At 32.0% G+C, this 15,873-nt stretch overlaps 3 protein-coding genes across 3 annotated transcripts; 2 read left to right on the top strand and 1 right to left on the bottom strand.

Moving 5' to 3' along the window:
• Window positions 1–436: 436 nt before the first annotated feature.
• LOC132310377 (protein CUP-SHAPED COTYLEDON 1-like) lies at window positions 437–2,378 on the bottom strand. The gene is made up of 3 exons (XM_059808555.1): window positions 2,225–2,378; window positions 1,236–1,501; window positions 437–1,141 (listed from the first exon to the last, which is right to left on the bottom strand). Exons 1-3 carry the CDS (start codon window positions 2,376–2,378, stop codon window positions 590–592), a joined length of 972 nt encoding a protein of 323 aa, XP_059664538.1. The 3' UTR covers window positions 437–589.
• A 2,217-nt stretch (window positions 2,379–4,595) lies between these two features.
• LOC132307803 (uncharacterized) lies at window positions 4,596–7,547 on the top strand. The gene is made up of 6 exons (XM_059805668.1): window positions 4,596–4,858; window positions 4,988–5,418; window positions 5,517–5,846; window positions 5,956–6,309; window positions 6,495–6,709; window positions 6,887–7,547. Exons 1-6 carry the CDS (start codon window positions 4,758–4,760, stop codon window positions 7,130–7,132), a joined length of 1,677 nt encoding a protein of 558 aa, XP_059661651.1. The 5' UTR covers window positions 4,596–4,757; the 3' UTR covers window positions 7,133–7,547.
• Window positions 7,548–8,604: 1,057 nt separating this feature from the next.
• LOC132307802 (uncharacterized) lies at window positions 8,605–10,564 on the top strand. The gene is made up of 4 exons (XM_059805667.1): window positions 8,605–8,761; window positions 8,888–9,085; window positions 9,217–9,283; window positions 9,784–10,564. Exons 2-4 carry the CDS (start codon window positions 8,913–8,915, stop codon window positions 10,081–10,083), a joined length of 540 nt encoding a protein of 179 aa, XP_059661650.1. The 5' UTR covers window positions 8,605–8,761; window positions 8,888–8,912; the 3' UTR covers window positions 10,084–10,564.
• The last annotated feature ends 5,309 nt before the right edge of the window (window positions 10,565–15,873 follow it).

Genomic DNA, 15,873 nt, shown 5'->3' with positions numbered 1-15,873 from the left:
TACCCTGTTGAGCAGAAATACAATATATTTGTTTAATTATTATCCTTGTGTGACCCTTCTTGGCTAGGCCATCCACTTGAATATTATGAGTTTTATAAAAAAATTGAAAAAAAAAAAAAAAAAAAAAATTAGCTTGTTAGAGAATGAACCTTATATCTGATGAATTTATTATTGAAGATTCTTTTATTTTTCGTGTATCCATATTCAATCGAATCCTCTCAAGAAACCTTCACATGGCAACATCTTTACCACTAACATTTGTAGCTATTGTCATGAGCAGTCATGTCATATAATCACAATTCACACACACACACACACACACAGTAATTTTGGCCCATGAAATAATGATTCCAACAATGTTTTACATGTGGAACTTTTACAATGTTTTCCATGAACGGAACATAAGTGAAACAACAAGAAGGAATGAACTTTTCCTTGTTTACATCTAACTAGACAGACAGAATTAACATTATAATGTAAGAGGTCCCAAGTTCCCAACATTAAGTGATGGTTTTGAATCCCTTAATGTTCACCCAATTGTACCATAAAAGAAGTTTACAATCGGTTAGTTGTGACACTTCTGAAAGCTTCACCAAATGGAGTCCAAATTGAATGATTGTTCCTGTCGCGGTTGCTGCACAGAATCTAAGTCCTTAGAGGACGACGCGGCCAGGAAATTCGAACTAAAATCAGCCCCAAAATGAGAGATGCCTTGTGGCATTATTGAGTAATCAGTAGTTGTAGCTTCTCTTGGTTGATTATAAGTACCATTCCTGAGCTGTAACGCTCGAAGAAGCAAAGAATTCATTGAAAGATTTGAGCTTAGCAAGGTAGAACTAGGCCATTGGAGTGATGGAATTAGACTTGCTGCTTCTCTTGCTGCAGTCCAATTCGCGTTCATGTCTATGCTCATGTTGACATTGTTATCGCCATTGAAATTTTGTATTGAAATATCACTTATCGCGCTTGATGAATTTGCAATACCATTTGAATTCAGTAGCTCAATTTCCCCAAACTCGTTTGCAATTGTGTTAGTATCACAATTAGGAGAGTCTAGTGCTGATGGCTGTGAGGATTGTCTTTGCTGTGGTTTCTTTACTGATGAGATCTTATGAAAGACCCTACAAACCACCCATTCCTCCTAAAAAAAAAAAAACACGTTACCTAATTAAATATAGAATAAACAATAGGGCGTTAGTATATATAAATAAAAAGTGACATTTTTCTTTAATTACCTTTGAAGGTTTGAAAGACTGCTTGCTTTCTAGCCTATATTCATGCATAACCCAGTTGGTTTTTTCACCCTTGGGAGCTCTACCTCTGTAGAAAACTAGGGTTTTCTTCATTCCGACGAGGACTGCAGCACGAAAGATCTCCTTGTCATTGCCTGTTGTTTTCCAATAGCCTGCTTCTGTGGCTCGATTGGTTCGCATGCCAGTTGGGTATTTTCGATCCCTCAAGTTGAAGAAATACCATTCTTTCTCTCCCATGGAAGCTTTTGCTACATCAAAGTTCAAAATTTTAATCACTATTAATTGGGGCCCATAAATTGTAAGGAATTAAGAAAAAGCCATCGTTTTCAACCCTCTTTTCATGATTTTCGTAAAAATCATCATAAAATTCATTGAAAACTCCCTTATTCTTGGTTTTCAAGCATCCTATCAAATTACATAATTTGTACTAGAGTTCCGTTAATTTATAACTGTAGCCCCTTCCTGCAAATGGGAGCTTGAATAAAAATTGTTCTACATTCCTAGACTCCAATTCTACAAAAGCTATACATGTTATTGAAACATTGAAGAAACAGAAAGCAATAATAAGTTTATATCAAAATATTTTCTTGCAGAAAAGATTTTAGAATTTTTAACAGAATATTTTCATTTAGCTTGAAATTAATTGCAAATTAAAAAGACTTTTACCAAGTTTTTGTGTACACATTTATCCCAAATTAAAACAACGTTGAATTAGTTAGGTAAAAAACCAAACAGATCGAATGCATAGAAAAAAGGAAAATGTATGAACAAGTATTAATTAATCAACTGAATTTTAAGAACCGTGGATGATAAAAAGAAAAGTAGGAAACTTATTTATTACTATATATGATGAACTAATATATTATGAAAACTTAATTAATGGAAAAAACAACAGTTTGATAAGAGAGAAACACATGTATAATAAGAAAGTATCCGCAAGAAAATAAAAGCTAATAAATGTTAAGACCTACCTGGGAGGTCCCAAGGCTCACACTTATTGAGATCAACATCTACAATAGCTCTTGACGTGAAAGTAAAATCAGAAACCTTATGAGTGAGATAATAAGTAATGAGTTCTTCATCAGTTGGATGAAATCTGAACCCTGGAGGAAGATTCTCCTCCATCTTTACAGCCGGATAAAGAAACCAACTTGATATTGATTAATTTCTTGAAGTAGAAGGGAATGCTGCAATCAAATGGAAGCTAGCTAGTGAAGTATGGAAATACGTACCGAGTTCAAGTATTAATGGCGTGCGTAGTTGTGTTTCTGTACCTCATCCTTGAAGAAGAAGCCTTAGAGCCTTAATTAGCTATAGTCTTTCTTTAGTTTTGTAAGTGCAGCTAACACTTTGACAAAGATGGTGCATGCAGATATATATGGATCCTTTTTATGTTAATTCCCACTACTCAAAATTAAATTTCCATAATTAATTGCTTTATAATAAGGTTTTGGGGTTTTATTACTAGGAGTCTATTATAGAGTGGTGGCATCAACTATGTGACTATGTGAGAAATGTTGTTTGGAAATCATTTTTTGGCACGAGGGGTTGGGTTGAGTCTCAGTTACAACTCATTGCAGATAATTCTTGTTCTATGGCCTTCTTCAACCACCTTCACCCATTTCTACCCACCAATTCCACTCTCGTCCAATGGGAACATCATTTCAATACCATACGTGCCCATTAATATTATTCTAATCTCTCTCTCATGTAATTAACTGGGGTGAATGTGATTAATCCTGTTTTGCTTGTATAATTTTTGTTAACTACTTTTATTATAATAATTCTTAGAGATAATAGAGATTTCAAACTTTATTCGAGTGTTTGAAGTGCATTATTTGAAAGTTATTATCCTAAGTTAAATAATGGTTGAACTAGTTTCTTGTATTTATAAGTCTAATCAAAATGAATTAGGGTAAACTACATCGCCATACTCACCGACTTCGTAGGGTGGGGGTGTGGAGAGCTAGCACTGCTAGAGGTAGGGCTTTATATATTTCCTTTTTTGCAAATGATTATATATATCCAATCATTTGATAAATGTGGGAATTACATGTTTATTTGAGACTAAGTGTATGGTAAATATTGTAATTAAGATCTTGAATGACAATTTTTGATTTGTTTATTATAAACAGTAATAACTAGGAGTGGTTAAAATGTTCACCAACCCACATGACTATGTATTTTGTAGTCCTCGTTTTGTCCCTAGAGTCTCCTTTTCACTCCTAACAAGTACTTTCATCTACAACTTTTCTCTGCACTTGGATTTCTAGAAGCTCTCTCTCTCTCTCTCTCTCTCTCTCTCTCAACCAACGTATGCCCCCAAGAAATGTGTTATTCAAAACAAGATGGATAGAATTTGAAGCCGTCTCTATGTTCAATTCATTTGCATTATTTGGTTTGTTTGGTGCCAAAAAAAATAAAAAAAATTGCATTATTAGTAGAAAATATGGACAGTTATAAACTGAAGATTTGGTAAATGTATACATATAAAAGATGTAAAATAGAAAAGGGACTACTTATACAGGTATGGGGTTTGTTTGGGCCTGATTGAATTGGTCCCCAAGTGGGGGCTTTGGGCTGACTTTGGTATTGTAACCATTTCTTAGCACTTTCTTAAGCTTGGGCCTACTGGACCCTTTTGTACATTTACAATACACATAATGAAGCAGTTATAGGAAACTATGTGGGACCAAGAGACTTAGGATGGTCCACTAATTCCAATTTGGTTGTATGCAGTAAACACAAATTAGGATGCTTGACCCTAAAGAAGCAAATCTTAGCAGACAAAAGCTTGGGAAACCAAAGCATTTTTCCTTTTTCTTTTCCAGGAAAGAACCCTTGGTGACCAAGTTAAAGACAAGTTCAAATTAACAAAAACGCTCTTCCTCCTTTTTACTGTAAAAGATATAGACAACACTACCCTCAATAAAAAAATTTTAAAAAAAAAAAAAAAAAACAAAAAAATTCACTTCTGTCCCGGATCAGGAGCACATTCAGAACATATATTGATGAAAGGAAGAGGCCCCTGATGGAATCTCAAATGAAGAACCTACCAACAAGGATTTTGCAATACCGAATTTACGCCTTAGAATTAAAGTTAGAAAAAAAATAATTTTGACCTAAATTTAATTCAATTCTAATTTCAAATATCCCATTCAATAATCTTAAAGTATTTTTTCCTATCCCTTTTCCAAAAAAAAAATGTCTTCACTGGATTATTATAATAATTCTTTTAAAAGGACAAGTGACATGTGATTATAGATGCTTGTGTCTAGGTAATAGGTATTGATCCCATTTGGTAATTGAAAGAAGAGGAAATATAAGTGATGTTGAAGAAAGGAAGTAAAGCAAAGCCCACTTTTGAGTCTCTGACAAACAAGCAAGAGGCGTTATGAGAGAAATGTAAGCATAGTTTTTATGCACTCACTTTGCATTGTGTAAGAGTCTTTAGAGACTCATTTCAGAGCACCAAGAAGAAAATGCAATGTTGAATGTTCTACAATGCCTCAATCTCATTCCATCTTCTCCCTCTTCTTCTACTTTACCTCCGTTTTTCTTGCCAAAGTCTTCCATTGCATTCGTGCTATTTCATTTCTCCAAAGGTATAGAAACATCTCTCTCTCTCTCTCTCTCTCTCTCTCTCTATATATATATATATATATATTCTCGAGGTATTCATATATATGTTTTCAGATTAATTAGCTTTTATTATTATTTTATTATTCTTGCAGAAAACAGGATGGATGTGAATATGTTCTGTTTTCTGATGGAGAGGAAGATAATAATGAGTATTGTCAAGAGCAATCCATACAGAATAATCGTATGGTGGACGACATCATTGGAGACGGTGAAGCACTACCATTTTTGCCTACCAGAAGCCTCCTGAAGGACCAAATTTTTGCTGAAGAAATTGTGGACCATCACCAGCCTATGTTCGAAGAGCCAGAGGATGAAACTTATGCCACAGAACATTCATCCATCTATACCACTCCGGCTTCAGAATCCGAAAATAATATGGAGGAGATGGTTGATTTAGAACATATCCTAAGAAGTGATACTAATTCTGCTTATAGTTTTGAGGAAAATGATGATTGGACCACCTCTCCAACGACCATGGTGTTAAACAAAAGTAGCCTGGTGATCAATGTCAAAGACCACGATGGTATTATCATTTTTTTTTTTTTTGTCATCATTAAGCATGTTAATTTTGATACTTTGTGTTTGCGCGGGTAGATACTGATATTGCTTATGTTATTGCAGGAAACTGTGATAGTGAAGAAAATGAAAACATGAAGGTCACAGAAGATGAAAACTATTTATTTTTTGCACCATCTGAGCTGAAGAACAAGAAGTATCAATTATTTCATGAACAAAAGGATAGTGAAGAATTTTTTGGCGAATGGCGCACAGCCAAGTCCAATTCTAAGAGCTCATCTGAATGGAAAAGCTCTACTAATTGTAAGGATTCGGGGACTGAAGATCGATTTTCGTGTTCTTCCAATTGGGGGGAGTCCTACACAGTGCTCCAAAGATATGACAAAGAGAGGCTCTTCTTAGACAGAGCAAGTTCACAAAGGCTCCTTGAAACAGGTACTTTCACTTTCCTAGCTAAATCATCTTTTATTTGTTTGTTTGTTTGTCAAGAATTCATTTTTTTTTTTTTTTTTTTTTTTTTAATTTAACCAAACACTCTTTTCAGAGTCAGTGAAGTCTATAGAGACATGTCCAAGGTCGATGTCAGAAAGGATTGTTCATAATTTTGGGACAAAAAATAAAAGGTCATCGGAGGAATTGGAGGCTGCTTATGTAGCTCAAATTTGTTTAACATGGGAAGCTCTAAATTGGAATTACAAGTACTTCCAGCGTGCCAGAGGTTCGTGCCACGAATTCGACCCTGGCTGTCCTGCACATATTGCTCAGCAATTTCAACAATTCCAAGTTCTTTTACAGCGATATATCGAGAATGAGCCTTATGAGCATGGCTGCAGACCTGAGGTTTATGCCAGGATTAGGAGCTTGGCTCCAAAGTTGCTTCAAGTGCCAGAATATAGAGGTACTAATAAACCAATTATATAATATTTCCAATTTCTTAGTTTTGTTCATTTTAAATTGCTTTTAACAATAATGTACGTTTTTCTATTGTACTTTAGCCTATTTATGTATAAGCGATCTTGAAATATTGCCTCATATGGTTCAAATTTATATTTGGTTTGTTATATATTTATTTTTTGCATGTAGATTCTAATGATGAACAAAAGGAGGAAGTTTTTGGCTCAAGAATATCATCGGTTTCTTTTCTTGTTACAATGGAGGAAGCAATCCGAACATTCATGAAATTTCTCAAGGCAGATAGGAAGAATCGCTGCCAGTTATTTGCATCTTTCATCAGGAGAAACCGAAGAGGCTCAATTGATCGAACTCTACTCCTTCTACTGAAAAAAGTAAATAAAAAGGTATGTATTTTATTTAATTTGAGGTTGGATAACGGTATGATTGTTCTATTATGACCAGGTAAGACTAAGCACATTTCACCCTCCGAACCCCCATGTGCCGGACTATGTATATTGGGATTCAAATTGTTCACCTATTTGCCACTCTTACATTTTGCAGTTTACATTCATGTTGTGCAGAAGAAGTTGAAGCTTAAGGATCTCCGGCGTGCTCGGATGGGCTTAAGAAAAAGAACGTTAAAGGAGGAGGAAGAGATGGAGATATTGATGGCACAAATAGACCTAAAAGTGGTTTCTAGGGTATTGAAAATGAGCGATCTAAAAGAGGAGCAGTTGCACTGGTGTGAGGACAAGATTAGCAAAGTTAGGGTTTGTGATGGGAAACTACAAAGAGATTCTTCACCACTTTTCTTTCCTGCTCATTGACATTGACCCACCATATAATATTGTTCTCTTTCTTGACCAGATCAAGAATGTGCATGACTCCTTGGGAATGTATATTTATCTTAGACACCCACCAATTTGTAGATGATGTAAGAAAATGGAAGAAATAGCCCACAAATCAAAGTAACAAACTATATATATATATATATATATATATATATATATATATAAGTGGACATATACAGATTTTGAAGATTTAGAACCATCAACCACTGAAAGGGCAGTACTATATGTTATGAACACTGAAAGTGAAACAGCAACAAACCATGGACCATGAGAGGGATACAGACTAGGGTAGCTTTAGTTCGCTGTATCTTTTCAATTAGCTATGGGGTATATTTTAAGGTTTAAGCTGAAATAAATGGCATATCAATGTTTGAAAATTTTGTTTCTTATTCTCTCTTTCGGTGACAATTTACAAGAACTATTTTGTCTCTTATTCTTTTGCTATTAAATATTAAAAATTAATAAAAGGTCATGAATTAATTATTGTGTAAAAACTTTTGTTAGACGCAATTCATTAGAGTGGGATTATTCAAATTGAACAAACCTTTAATGATATACGTATAGGCTCAAAACGAATTGACAAGATGTTTTAACTTTTTCGGTGATAAAATTTCGAAACTAAAATTATGTTTGAAAAATAAAAGTGAATGAATAAACCCAACCCACCACGTAATGTTACGGTGATGTTATGCAGTGAAATTTATGCAGTGAGATTCAAAATCCTTCTGGACAAATTATTTTTTAAATTAAATTTTTTTTTTTCTAAATTTTTTTTCCAAATCAAAATTGAATTGCACTTCAGCAGGGTGCGTTCTTTTAAAAATGTAAAAAGTCAAATGTAGTTGAATGATGTTGGAATGATTTTTTAAGTCACAGCTAAGGTTTAAGAATATTCAAAGGTTGGTAAATCACCCAACCAAGTTAACGAGAATATAGTCAATTTTGATGTGCTTTACTATAATTCTGTGAATTGCCTTTTGTCCTTTTCTTGTTTGAGATAGCTGTTTGAAAATCGCTTTCAATTCTTAAAAAAATGAAAACAATTTAAATGATTAATTAGCAGCCGTGATATACTGATTTAGAGTTTTTTTTTTTTTTAGAAAAAATTTGTTGAATATATGTATAAACTATTGGGACTATATTTTCTTCTCTTCGTTTTTTTTTTTTTAATTTAAATTATTATTTATTTTTTTAATAACATTATAATTTAATGATACTTTTTCACAATTTGAAATTGAAGATTTGTTTGAAGATTTTAAGAATTTCATATAAAGGAGAGATATCACTATAATTAAATATATATATATATATATATATTATTATTATTTTCCAATTCAATCTTTACTCTTTAACACAAAATGCGATAAAAACACATATCGACGGTCGATAGATGCGAGCTCACAAAATGTAGAGATCAGTGACCATAACGTAGCATAACTCAGTTCCGTCCTAGGACGCGCTCTCTCTCTGTCTCTCCGCCCTTTAAGAATAGTAGGCCAACCCGTTTCATTTTCTTTCTTCTTCGGTTGTCTCTCTCTCGCCCTCCACAGAAAAATCTGCGCCTCTGTTCAAAGCCCGGAAGTCACCTTCAAGGCGGTTGCTCAGGTAATCTCTCACAATTAAACTTATAATTCATCCTTCTACTTTTTTTTCTTTTTTTCTTTTTTTTTTTTCTCTCTATATTATATATATGTTCGATCTGAAAATGATTTGGTTCGTGTTTTTGTGTAGAGGTTGCAGATTTAGATCGGGAAAGATGAATGGGTTTGCAGCATATCAACAGAAGACCTACGCAGCAGCAGCCTGTGGAGAGATGAGAGGACCCACCTTCTCTCTCAACGACTCCGTCGTTTGCCCTAAACCTCGACGACTTGGCTTCTTCAATACCTCCATCAACGACCACATCAGACCTTCAAGATGTCACATGAAGTATGTATTTTTACAAATAACACCAACCTTAATTTTGTTTGCCCGTTATTAATTTTAGTAATATTGTTTTGTGTTGGAAAAAAAGAAAAAAACTAATTTTTTCCCTTTTTTGTTGTTTACCTAATTAATAGCTGTCACCAAACGGAGATCTGTGACTCGAGAGCAAGGACGGAGCTCCTGGACATCATTCTCACTGAGGTACCCTCCTTTCATAGTTTATAATTTTTCATTTATGATTTTTTTGTTCTCTTTCGTAGGCGCTCAGTTTGGTTGCTGAGAAAAGGTGTGAAATGATGTTAATACTTAGGAAATCTCTAAGAATTTAGCTATATTACGATGAGAAAGCTTTATGTGGTGAGGTTAACTTTTGACATGAAGAATTATAAATAAAAATACAATTTTGCTTTTTTGTACTGTAAAATCAGATAATTTTGTTATGTGTGCGCTTGTTGGCTTCATAAGTTATGTATTGTTGGTGTTGTCGAATTGGTGTTTTTGGGATTGGTCAAAATTTAGTTGTATGGAATCCATAGGAACGGAAAACATATATTTTCTTTTTCCCATTGAAAATTTTTGCAATCAATTGAAGTTTATTAATGATTTATATCACTATGTTCGCAATCAATTGAAGTTTATTAATGATTTACACTTCTTAACCACAGTTTTATTGAATTATCCAATTTAATCATTTTTTTTAGGGAAGTTACAGTGCAGAAAAACCCAATAATTTTCATGTGGCTTCATCGCCGCCATTCTTTTGTGGGTCTCCTCCGAGCAGGGCATCAAACCCTGTAATCCAAGACAGGCATTTTGGTAGCAACGAGATCAGTCCGCTAGCACCTCCACCCATCATCACAGCATCTCCAAACCTGGCTTCTCGTAAAGGAGGGGCATGTGTGCCGATGAAATTCGGGCAGAAGCCGGCTGCAGTGAGAATCGAAGGTTTTGATTGCTTAGGCCGTGATCGCCAACATCGCAGCATCTCTGCTGTAGCATAGAAACAAGTCCAACTTGAGACCTCACATGCAGCAATTGGAGGTAACAACGGAGGTAATGGGGGAAGAGAGGAACTATCCTTATTTAGTCTTTTGTATATAAAGAGTCAAATGGTTCATCATTTGTGGAGTTTTGAGTTAAATCAAAATATGTATGTATGTATATGTATATTTATTGAGGTGATGAGAGCTGTTGATCCAATAAATAAAGAGAAGGTGAACTACTCTCTCTTTGTTGGGAATTTTTTTTTTTTTTTGTTAGGGTTGGAGTCTTTGTAAGACTCTTCTTCGCTATTGTCCTTCATTGTATTTGTAAATTGGAAGGCAAGGAAGAAATGGTCTTTTTGAAATTCGGAGTTGGTTGTATTAAATTGTCGATTTCTAGCCCTTGATTATAATTTTGTATAGAAGCAATATAGGTGCATGTATATATGTGTGTATATATGTATATTTTTATATATATATATTCTTAAAGTTTGTGATACATTGGACTAATAATATTAATATGACGATGCCGGTCCAAAGCAAGTTGGGGGTATTTGAGTGATTGAAAACGTGGTAGGGTGCGTGGTGTGTCTATCCTTTTGTCTAGTTGCTTTTGTCAGCGTTAAAACCGACCCTAAGATCATGGGTGGGGTACAACGTATGTTTGAAAGCTCTTAAATTAAGGTATGCTAGTCAGAAGCTAGGCTGGCTTTCTTGGTTGGATTCAACTTTTTGGAACAAATAATTTGGATAAGTTCGTCCTACGTGTTTGCTACGAAATTTTTAATAGTTTTATGAAAATAAATTGTAAAAAATTATAATAGTGTAAAAAATTATAATAGTCTAACTCTCTTCTATTAAAAAAAAAAATTGTTTTACTTTTTTTTCTTTACGAAAGAGTTTGCAAAGAATTATTTTATAAAATAAAATAAAAGAAAAGGAAGTGGATTGTCTATGACTTTTTTTTGAATGCTAATATCAATCTTTTTTTCATAAAAAAGATTTAACTTTTGATTAAAATAAGTACATCCTACTGTGAAATTAGAGTGTAACTTTTTTTTGTTTTACGATTGTCAAGACTTTTTATTGAATTATAGTATCAAATATTCTTTCATAAATCACCAGGTATATAAAATGAGAAACTAATAGAAATAAGAGCTGTATTTGGATTTTTTCTTTTATTTTTAAATATAGAGATATAAGAATAGACTCAAATTGCAAATTTTGTATAAATTTTGAGGGGTCACATGTTAACTCTAGATAATATTTTGAAATTGACCATTTATAGTAAATCTATAGGAATTTTACAAAATATTGTACCACATATATATTTTGAAATTATTGCAACAGATCACGGCAAATGCTATAATTACTGGTTTTAAATGATTAAATCTAATTTTGAATCTCATGTTATAAAACTAAACCATGAAGAAAATGCAGAGCCAATAAATTAATAAAACTTTGGCATCACAGCTAATAACTATTGCAATTTTATTTAGTAATCTAAAGCATATTTAATTATTGCACCATAATTTGTTTTCAATTTTTTTTCTTTTTCTTTCTCTGAATGGATTATGAACAAGTTGGGAAGAAATTTAAATTTTAGTAATCCAAATAATATGTAATTACTTATTTCGTTTTAGTAAATATATGAATTTTTATAAAAATAAAAAAAATAATAATAAAAATTAAAATTAAAATTAATGAAGTTTTGTGAATTGATTAATTAATGATGGAATCCTGCTAATTAGCCTGACAAATAAAAACCTACCACTTCACCGAGTTTATGTGACTGTACATGTGTCAAATATAATAGGACTTATTTTAAAATATAGCATTTCCAACTGGTGTGTGTATATATTTTTGTAAATATAATGTGTCATAATATAATATGACTTATTTCAAAATATAAGAACATCTCCATCAATCTGAATGCACATATGATGCGTAAATTTTTTTTTATTTTTTTATTTTTTATTTTTATTTCTATGTGAAGAACGGAATTTATTTCCCAAAGAAAATTCTCAAAATACCCCTTAGGTCGGATTATGCAACAAAAGTGTAAAATGAGTCCATTGGAGGCTCAAAACACAAACGATGAGGTTTTGCCCGGAAACGACTATGCACGTGAACGTAACTTATCTATTTAGACGCGTTACAATGGTCCATGGCTTAAAAATATAGCCGATGCAAAATCCGACCCCCCAACGGGCAAAAAGGCAAAAAAATGGAACTTGAAACGAAAACTCGGAATTCAAAATTATGAAATGGTTCCAAAATACCGTTTGGCCCTGGGCCACACTTCATACAAGATTAACAAGACCCTAGGGAAGAATCAAAATAGAATTCCCACACCTAATGCAAACATGGAGAAGCAATAACTCAATATTTTTCAATATTTTCATAATATTCCATGAAGTCAAAAATTACATAGGATACAAATTACATGTAATTGGCCTCCGGCCTCATCTCATACATGTCAAATACATTGTAAAAAGTGTACTTACATACACTTTACATAAACGAATCAACGAATACAAGTTTAAACAAATAGGGCTACAAAGAGGCATCTTATACTAATACTTGCATAAAATAGAAACTTAGAAACTGCAAGCCATCCAAGGAGCAATGAAATCTTCAAATCCTGAGTCCTGCACCTGAAATATGCCCCAGTATCGTAGGGGTGCGTAACATAAAGTTACTCGTAGAAGATGAGCATGCATCGACCTAACATTTTTACAATTTTATCACCTTATAGTGAAACATGTTAAAGAGGCTCATGCCACCTAACGTCTATGTCAAGATGAGACACAGGGAGCATCCTAAGCTACCTAGATCATTTTATCATAATCACATTGTTCATGCAATTCAAACAAGAGTCTGTTAGAACATCTCTAACCATTGTATATATTGTCTGTTAGAGCATCTCCAACCATTGTATATATTTTTTTATGTGTAAATCTGATATGTCATGATAAATTTACACAAAAATTTTGGAATATATATTTTTAACTCCAGTGGTTGTTTTATATCTTTTGTGTAAAAATATATCCCTTAATAACAACTAAATGGTGTCATGCCTAGACCCACATAATTTTTACAAACCTACTTAATATAGGATTAATTTGTTAATGTAATGAGAAAGAGGGAGCATAAAAGAAATATGTTGCTGGAGATTAAAATAAATAAATAAAATATTACACATCATACTTGGTAGTGTATATTTTACATAGAAGAATGTTTTAACAAGACAGTTGGAAATGCTCTTAAGATACACCGCCACTTTACCAATATATAAAATTGTTGTGTATTTTACACAACTTTTTTACACAGCCACATAAGAATATTTCATTTCTCTTCCCTCTTTTTCATTTCATTAAAGAATCAACCCTATATTAAGTAAGTTTGTAAAAATTATATGAACTCCAGGCATGACACTGGTTGGTTGCTATCGTGGGTTATATTTTTACACAAAATGTATAAAACAATCGCTATAACTTAAAGTAAATAATCCAAATTTTTTGGATAAATCTATTATGAAATATCATATTTACACCAAAAAAAAAAAAAAAAAACATAATTTTTAGCTCTAACCTTTGTGTATATTTATTTTTTGTGTAAATCTGATGTGTCTATTTTTTATTTTTTTATTTTTGTAAATCTGATGATGTGTTATAATAGATTTACACAAAAATTTTGAATTATTTATTTTAGCCGATTGTTTTATATTTTTGTATAAAAATATATCCCCCAATAACAACCAACCAGTATCATGTCCAGACCTCACATTATTTTTAGCTCTAACCTTTGTGTATATTTATTTTTTTGTGTAAATCTGATGTGTTATTTATTTTATTTTTTTTGGTGTAAATCTGATGATGTGTCATAATAGATTTACACTAAAATTTTGGATTATTTATTTTTAGCTGATTGTTTTATACCTTTGTATAAAAATATATCCCCCAATAACAACTAACCAGTATCATGTCTAGACCTCACACGTTGATTCGTTAATGGAAAAAGGATGAGGGAGGAGAAATGAAATCGTGGCAGTGTATCTCAATAGACTGCTAGATAAAAAAAAATATTTATACATCATACATGGTAGTGTATATTTTACACAAAATAACATTTTAACAGATTACTGAAGATGCTCTAGAATTAATTAACTATATGAAAAGTTGCCTATCTTTTCATTTTTTTACAAATAAAAGTAAAAAATCCTATTAACGCCCTATGATTTCATCTTAATATTCTTTGTTAGCGATTAAAGTTTGAATCACCATAAAACTTTAATATATATATATATATATATATATATATATATATACCTTGTTCTTTTATGAGAGTGAGATAAATCATTCGCATAACAATCTTATATATATATATAAGATAAAAGTAAAAAATCCTATTAACGCCCTATGATTTCATCTTAATATTCTTTGTTAGCGATTAAAGTTTGAATCACCATAAAACTTTTATATATATATATATATATATATATATATATATATATATATATATATATACCTTGTTCTTTTATGGGAGTGAGATAAATCATTCGCATAACAATCTTATATATATATATAAGTATATATATATATATAAGATTGTTATGCGAATGATTTATCTCACTCCCATAAAAGAACAAGGTATATATATATATATATAAAAGATTGTTATGCGAATGATTTATCTCACTCCCATAAAAGAACAAGAAGAGGAATTTAGAGAAGAAAAATTAGAAAGCATTGCACCCTTTGGCAACGAAATTGCAATTTTGTATAAATAAAATTTTTATATTTTAGTACCATGAAGACAAGGAAGAAGATGACGAAAGAAGTAGCGCGTGAAAGATATTTAGAATAACAACATCCGAATATTAAAGTTGTCAATTATATTATTTTCCTTAATAATGTATGAAAAATCCCAATGCTAGAAAGCAACACATCTGTCTCGTAGAGGAGATGAGGTAAAAGGCACCACATAATACACCTATTCTCCAGCCAAAAGGTATGCATGGCAATCAATTTTTACTACAAATCTAATGAAGTTGAATTTTTCCTGAATTTTAATAATTTTGCTATTTTTTAAAGATTATTTAATACAAATAATAACATAAACATAAATTTAAGTTGGCTGACGTTTGAAATCTCTTCAATTTATACTTTAACATGTGAACATCTTCGTAGCATAGCAATTGGATTGTTCTTAGGAACCTGCTATCTAATTTAATAATTTTTTTCAAATTTAAATTTATAATTAGATATCTTTGGACACACACACACACAAAAAAAAAAAAAAAGTGTGAATGAAGATTCAAATCAATGGCTTTTCATATGATGAATCTGCTTCTTGTATTTGTATTTCTAGCCTAGCAACATAAATAAAACTAAAAATTTAAAATATATGGGGGATTTGATAATACTTATGTAACTATCGTGTATCCAAAAGATCTTAAATAGATAGTAAAAGAAGAATTTTATTTTATAAATATTTGAATCGGATGTAATTAAATGCTATATTTGCTATAGTACATCATAAAAAAATAATTAAAAAAATATCAAAATCAAAACACAAAAACATCAAACACACAAAAATCAAAAGAAGAACTCACTCGGTGAAAACATCAAAACACAAAAATCAAAAGAAACACAAAGACTTTACAGGGAAGAGAAATCGCAAAGAAGCCCGAGACATTAGATTAGTGTCAGACTCGAGGAGGGAGTCGTGATTTGTGCTCTTAACATTTGAGAGTAAAATTTTGCTCTGTTTTAAGCCGTGAATAATATTTTATTTTTAAAAATA

Source organism: Cornus florida, unplaced genomic scaffold (genome assembly GCF_030987335.1).
Source record: "Cornus florida cultivar Cherokee Brave unplaced genomic scaffold, ASM3098733v1 CherokeeBrave_3.0.0_Hap2_Chr05, whole genome shotgun sequence".
Classification (NCBI taxonomy): domain Eukaryota; kingdom Viridiplantae; phylum Streptophyta; class Magnoliopsida; order Cornales; family Cornaceae; genus Cornus; species Cornus florida.
Note: the sequence above shows the minus strand (reverse complement) of the source record. Positions and strands in the feature narration are given on the sequence as shown.